The sequence below is a fragment of the Pteropus vampyrus genome, unplaced genomic scaffold, assembly GCF_000151845.1.
Source record: "Pteropus vampyrus isolate Shadow unplaced genomic scaffold, Pvam_2.0 Scaffold552, whole genome shotgun sequence".
In the NCBI taxonomy this organism is placed as follows: domain Eukaryota; kingdom Metazoa; phylum Chordata; class Mammalia; order Chiroptera; family Pteropodidae; genus Pteropus; species Pteropus vampyrus.
Window position 1 is genome coordinate 12060 of NW_011889333.1, and position 7792 is coordinate 19851.

At 35.0% G+C, this 7792-nt stretch overlaps 1 protein-coding gene across 1 annotated transcript in view; it reads right to left on the reverse strand.

Annotated features, from left to right (window-relative positions):
• The window catches only part of LOC105308125 (serine protease inhibitor Kazal-type 6), a 14603-nt gene extending 7081 nt beyond the window's left edge, over positions 1-7522 (reverse strand). Inside the window, exons 1-2 of the mRNA XM_023525344.1 lie at positions 7465-7522; positions 4519-4541 (exon numbers count right to left, since the gene is read on the reverse strand). Coding sequence (XP_023381112.1) covers positions 4519-4541; positions 7465-7522 — 81 coding nt within the window. The remainder of the gene's footprint in view (positions 1-4518; positions 4542-7464) is intronic.
• Between the last annotated feature and the right edge of the window lie 270 nt (positions 7523-7792).

A 7792-nucleotide genomic window follows, 5' to 3' on the forward strand; every position in this document is an offset into this window, starting at 1 on the left:
ACCAAAACTTTTAAAAAACAATTGTTGTCATGCTTCATTCCCAGGGTTGTTATAAGGATCGAATGTCGTCATATAAGACATAAAAAGCCAGTGTGGGATATTTGCAATAGTCTTTGACTAAGTGTGCAGAAAATAAGCTTCTTATTGTAGACCTGCTCTAGTAGCTCTTACCACATCTTGGAAGGTGTCTGTAGCTCATACAAAATGTTAAGTACCGTTGGACTAGACGGCCTCGAAGGCCCCTTCCGACTTTGATAATACAAGATTTAGCAGTGACTTCTTTCAGTGAAGTGGCTTGAATAAAGCTAAGCGCTTAGTTCTTAGCAATTGGATGGGAGACATAACTACTGCCCAAATGCTTCTTTCTTTTATATCTAGAGGCCCCTCTTCCCTCTCCGTGTGAGAAATTTTAGCGTGGTGACTGAGGACAGAAAGGGGTCACTCTCCGAGAGCTCCAGATGTTGGGAAAGGTGAAAAATGACTGCACAGTCAGCCAGAAATCCTTTCTGTGAGGCAGAGAGCGAGGGAGGGGAATTTCAGAGTTGAGACTAGAAAGAAAACACAGCTCTCACAACCTGAAAAGTCGGCTAAGATTTCTAAATGTCATGTTTTTCCTCTGCCTAAATTTCCTCCTCTCTTTTATATTTTTATTTTGTTCTCCTTTAAATAGAATCCAAACAACTAGTTCCTTGGGGGACATTAAAGGGAGTTTAGACCAAGGGCGATAGGATAATCTGTCCTTTGGTTTCTTCCATGCGACATGTAGGAGTCCTAGGAGAGCTGAAATCTCCCTGCATCTATTTAAAAGGCCCCAGTGCTGTGTAATGTTAGGGGATTGTCCTGTAGATGGAATTAGACTGACTAGGATTTAAATTTTGATTCTCCCGCTTATTACCTGCATTACTTTGCGCAAACTGCTGAGTTTAAATTTCTTCGTCTTTAACTGCGGGCTGGAAATGTCTATATCTTAGGGTTGTTGTAACCATAAGTCCTTTGAAAACACTGTACAATTTCAAGTATCATGTGGAAGATTGCTATTATAAACACTAACAATGTAAATTGTATCACATTCTTGAATTTTTGGAGACCATTATTTCTTACCCTATTTTAGTTAGGTTTTTGTTTGTTTGTTTTGTTTTAGTGGTTTTTACATTGGTGTTGGATTTAAAAAGAGCCTCTACTTAATTTCCTCAGTCCAGCTTCCAGAGACTACTAGAAACTTGGATGCCAATGTTTAGTATCAGCCTGACCCCTTGTGGTTCTTTAAAGAACTGTACTTTCAAAAATATTCTGGAATACAGTGATACTTTTATGCCCAGATTAGTCATCTTTGCTCAGGGTGACTACAAAATCATTTAACTAAGCTGGAAAATGAACTTATATGGTCATTTAGTTAATTTAACTAAAAAGTCAGGAGTATTGATATTTTAGTCTAGCATTTTAGTTCTCCAAATAAACCAAACGAAAATTTGCAAACTTACATACATTCATACACATACCACTAGGGTATAGGACTTCATTTCTTCTTCCCTTTACTAAAAAATACTATCTATGTGGTTACACCACCTGCTTTCTTTTTTCATGCCAGTTTTCTTAAACTGTCCTTTACTTGGCTTCTACTTTTCCTATTTTCATACCCCTTCCACACTACCGAAACCTGAAAGGTGTCCAAAAATGACACCTTTCAGGATACCTCCGTTGGCCAGTTATAAAACATTCATGATCTCTTTACTCCTTTGGAAACTTTTTTTGACTTTTGTAATATGACAATATGCTGGCTCTCCAACGATTTTTTTCTCTATCCCTTTGATTATCCTTTTTACTTTCCTCCTGAGTATTCATTATGGTCATTTTCAAAAAAATGTTATATACTTGATTGCCTCTTTGATGACACTAATGAGTCCTAGACTTTTTCTTCTTGAGTCTTCATCAGAATCTCAAACTTTAATCTCTAATTGTCAGAAATATACAGGATGCTTTTTTAGTCAACATTTTGATTCATATTTAATATTCATTTATGTCCAAAATATAACTATTTTTTTCTTCAAACTAGTTTTATGTTCTAATTTTTCCTTTTTACATATTAGTACCATTCATCAGATTCCTCTACCTACCCTCAGATTAAAACACTGACATTTCTTTCTCTTTGCAAGTGTTGCATTTTGTGTATTCTTTTAAATTTCAAGTCTTCTTCACCAATTTCAAATGTACTACCTATGCTCACTCTCAAGATTTCTTACCTGAACCAATGCAGTAAATTCTGCTCTCTCTGCTTCCATTACCTGCAAGTCTCAAAATTCCTCTTACACATGGAGACAAGTTATTTTACTTTAAACTGCTGTTTTCATTATATTACTTCTGTGTTTAAGAAGGGAGCATAGGAAGCACTATTATATATTTGTTCAGAAAATTGTACTGCCCGAAGCACTTTGACATGCATCACACAATGGCTTTCTGTTGCTGGTTAGAGGTAGTGTGGGGCCATGGAGGCTCATTTAATAAGGAGTCAAGGGTCCTGAGATATTAACTGCATGGCTTTACTTCTGTTGGTAAACTTGAGTTAACTTAGGTCCTCTTTCTGGGGAATCAATTTTCCTCTCTGTAGTTAAGTTGTGGATACTGGTTAACATCTCCAAATTGTACTTAGATATTTTGTCAGTATATTAGTTATAAGTAAATCCAAGCTAATGAATAGAGATGAACAGCCCAAAACATGTTCCAATGAAGGAGCATTATTTTACTAACTGTACTAAAAATCACCATATCTTTACCTTAAAATACAAATGAAAATAAAATTAGATATTGCAAAAATTATTGTGACAGAAAATGTTGCCAGTCATTGTTTCTGAGAGGTTTATTATGTTAATTTCAATCTGGAATATTCATTTAAATAGCTCTTTAGGGATATAGTTCCCAAATACACAGCCTAGTAAAAAATAAGATAAAGACAATGTAGCGAGTGATTCTAAATGTATTTTGTTGCAAGTCTGTACTTTAGACATCTACCATTGATGCTTCCTCACGGGAAGACTTCTTGGCATGAGACAGGTTACTGGAGTTTTGAGGAAATCTCTTTTCTTTTTTTCTTAGCAAGATCAGATTTGAGCAGGCATACTCTTGAGGTTAGTTTCAAATTCGTCCTCCTGGCATTGGGACTGCCCGTGTCCTTCCAGCCATGGAGAAGAGAAATAGTAGCCTTGATGCCATCTGAAAGGTGGCGCCTTCCCTGACCTTTCTATTTAAGTGGAAAAAAGACAGCAGTCTTGGCAAGGCAGGCTTGGTTTATACTGATTTAGATACCTAAGACCAGAGGGCTTTATCATTTAACACTCGTTTAATACTAGACCGTTGACTCTAGAACGTTATTTTAGAGATGTGGAAACAAAAGCAACAAGAAGGGAGGAGGCATCCTTCAGATCACACAGCCAAATTAAAACTATTCAAATTAAAACTCATCTACATTGTTTCTAAATATTTGAGCACTTGATAGTTAGTGCTCCCCAGTGCCGAATAATTATTTAGAACACAGATTCAAAACCTCCTGCCTGTGTGATTGCTATTTAGTAAGTCTGGCATGATGATGGGAATCTGCACATTTAATAAGCATCCCCAGTGATTATAAAGCAAGCTGACTATAAAGTTTAGGCCCATCTAAAGGAATAGAATCCGTAAAAAGTAGATTTCAAATGAACTTTAGAAAACACTAAAAATCTATGAAACATCAGAAATGTGGAAATCAAATACTAAGGAAGGGAAGGGTGTCCCTTGTGTGTTAAGGGAAAATTGTGATTAAATTCTATATCTTTTCAATCTATGTATAGTGATGGTCTTATATTTTACTACCTAATTGGATACAAAATGTGTTGGTTTATGTTCTTTCCTTGTTTGTATGTTTTGAACTTTAACATAGACATAGCTTAGACAATAAAGATAATTTGTTCTCGTTCCAATTTTCTACCCAAGCTGTATTTAAATTTGAGTGAACCAGTTTATGTATACCCAATACAGAAGAGTAAACAACATTTTTATCTTCCCTTCGTTACTTTATTTCTACAAAGGAAGTAATAACCTCTGTCCAGAAATTGTTAATTATTAATCAATAACAAATCCTTTTATAGTTCCCAAACGCTTCCACACAGTTTGTGGAACTTAAATCTGACTATAGTTCTATGAGGTGAATAATATAACCCCCTTTTTCATAGCTGTGGAAGTTGCAATTCAGGAAACCCAAGTAACTTGCCCAAGATTACACGTTGAAAGCAGTGATAGAGCATGATTCATCCTATTTTTATTTATATTCATTTTACTTTAACAAAATCTGAGAATGGGTGTTTAGGCTCTTTTAAACTGCAAATGGTATAGAGAGATTGTAGTTAGAAAATTAATTACTTTCATTGATTTCTGCATTTGGCCTGCTTGTTCATTGTTTTTGCTCTTTTACTCATAGACAAACCTCTCTTTGGCCAGGGAATACCAACCAAGCATCACTCAGGTCTGAAGAATAAATAATGCACTGACCTGTTCTCCTTGACTGAAGACACCTGCAAAAAAAATAAACAAAATTAAATTAAAAAAAAAATTCAAACACTGTACTTTTTCTATGTACAAAAAGTGGGATTTGTAAAATTAGGAAATCTTCAAGACTGGAATGATACTTGTTCTTGGTTCTTGGTCGTCTTAGCAAGTCAAGGCACGGTTGTTTTATTTTTTATACCTGTGCACCTCTTAGGGAGCAGTAGAACCTTGGAAGTAATGAAAGGGGATGGACCATGATGAGGTCATATTTCTTAGAGGTTGGAGTGTGATGAGAAAAAATAGTTTAAGGATCTGGGGATTCATGTTACAGACCTGGCCAACTCACTACTTTACTGTGGGAATAATCTTATCATCTCTGAAGAAGTTGGGCTGTAAAGTCTCCTCTAACTTTGACATTCTGAGGTTCAGTGCATTCTTTCCCTAAAGCCTTTGTTACAGGCATTTCGAGAAGGGACTATCATTGTTTTTTGTTCTTGCTTTTCTGCCCTCTATACTGGGTTTTAAAGACTTGACCCAAAGACAAGAACTGAGACTGAGTTTGGCAAAGACAAACTCAGTCTCAGTTCTATGACTCATTTCTCTTCCTACATCTCTCTAAATTCCTAAAATAGAAAAAAAACCCTATAAATACAGTCGATTCTCTCTTTCTCTTCATCTTTATGATTACGCCTGTAATTTTAAGTTGTGGCTAATTAGCTTGGTAGTTTAAAATACTGAAATAATAGAAGTCTTAGGTTTAATCCTGGTATGAGCTGAAACCTGATCATTTCTATGGAACTCCTAATGACAGTGACACCTCTCAAGTTAAGCCCAAAGCCACCTTGATGACAGAAAGTGTATAAATAAATGTAATCCTTCTCCAGTGCTGGTCAGCACTTTGGGGAAGACAACTGGAAATACCTTAAACTACATCCTCTATTAATAGAGATGAGGAGAGGAAAAATAAGGCTTTTAAATTGGAAAGAAAGTTCATGATCATCTGCTGTAGTGATTACCAACCTCATAGTGGCAGTGTGGCTGGTTATTAAAAATACAGATTTTTTATGACGATCACCTGAAAATTCCATTATATAAGACCAAGTGGGACCTGGAAGTCTATATTTCTGTAACCGCTCCAAGTGATTCTTATGACCAAGGAAATCTCATTATTACAGTTCTCGGCTAAGTCTTCACTGTACAAATCTTTAATCAGAAGAGATTTTGCTCAATGTCTTATATCTAGGAAATATCAAAGCAGAAGGAGGATTAATATCAACAATGGCTGAGTTCAGTCTAATAGTCTCATTATTAAAATTTATTAATGGCTATACTAATAGATATTTGTTGAACACTTACTATATTCTACTTATTACTTTAAGCACTTTACATACATTTTCTCATTTAATGCCCTATGTAGAGATATTCTTTTTGTATCCATATTTTACAGATAAAAAAATGAGACTCAGAAATGTCACACAGCTATAAAATGGAAATGCCAGGACTGAAACTTATTCCTCTTAGTCTCAACATTAAAGCTCTTAGGCATAATGCCTTCTCAAATACCAGCACACCTACTAAGGGCTATGTTTTGGTAAATTAAGTATATTAGTCAACCAGATCCAATTTAATGATCAGTTCATCTTTGTAAAGAGAAACTATAAGAGGACATAAATTAATTTCTGAGAGTATCTTAGCAGGTAAATTTTAATATGGTCACATCTATTTTTTATGCCATCTCAGCAATTCATAGACCCACTCATTCATTTATGTTGTTTAGTCTTAGTAGTCAAACTTACCCCATAATATCACAGGAATCCATTATCCAATTCTTCTCTTATTTCTAAATGTATCTGTTCATGTAAATATGGCCAGTTTCCATTGAACAATAATTTTTCTAGATGTGCAATCTCATTGAAAAACTGTTGTTTTTTTACATGTTCAGGCATTTAAAATCTCAGCTACAAAATTTGTTTGTTTGTTTGTTTTTTTCACAGAAAAATGATAGACCAGACATGAAAGTTCCCAAGACTCAGTCTCATTTTTAGCATTCTACAAATGAGAGAATGTCTCAGAGAGCTGAGCCATTCTCCAGTTGGTACAACCATTAGTGGAAGAATCTTTGGTCTAGAGACTCTAGCATGTGCTTCATTCACTACAATGGCATAGAGTAGGAAAATAAAGAAGGAAAGAAAGAGTTTCAGTGGCCCTGTTCATTCAAATGACCCTGTGATGAAAAACATCAACTTAAAGTACAATTGTCCTTTAAACAATCAGAATTGATAGACTATATGACAATTGCTCATTAAAGCGAGCAAAGATATCCCCTTACTTGAAGAATTGTTTATTTTACCAGCAGTATATATGTTTTAGCATTCTAAGTTTTAATAACTTTTTTTCTCAAGGATTCTCTCATTGAGTTTCCTTTTCCCCTTGTTTAAATTTTAATTATTTAATTTCCAATTACTATATAAGAATAATGAGAACAGGAAAGCTTTCCTTTGTCTTAGAAGGCAAAACTAATACTTAAAACAATTAGCCATTCCCCAGACTACTTCTGTGAAACAAACATAAACTGTGATGTCTAGAAGATCTGGTCAAATCCCAAATTCTACTTACTAGTTGCAAGTCCTTTAGCAATTTTCTTAACTTCTTTGTGCCACGGTTTTCTTATGTGTAGAATATAGATAGGAATGCCTTGCTATGTGTATCAGAGATAATGGGTAAAAGCCCTTAGTACATGCCTAGAATATAGTATATGCTCAATAAATAAGTTATTTTTATCATTATCACCATATTCATCATCAAAATCATTATCATAATTATGATAATCTCTCAGAATTGGTCTTTTATATTAAAATTATTAGAATTTTGAAATATGGTGGGCAAATACACTTGTCATTTGCAGCTCAGCATAAATATTGGATTTCAATTTTAAAGAAAAAAACTCACCTGAGAAAAAGCAGAAAAGAGCCAGAGAGAGGAGCAGAAAGACACCTGATATTTTCATGGTGCCAGTTAGCTCACTCAGATCAAGGCTGCTTTGTCCTGCCTAGGTTCTCTGTCAGGACACTTCCCAGAGCACTAAAACACACACTCAGACATATATATATAGAGAGACATGATAGAGGGAGTTGGGATCTCCACCTTCTTTATAAAGTCACATTCTAAAATCACATACAGTCCTATACACTTTAGGCATTTATTAGAACCTGACAACAATGTAAAGAAATGCTTCATGATCCCCATCAATCTTAAAATTAGGACAATTATGTGAGTC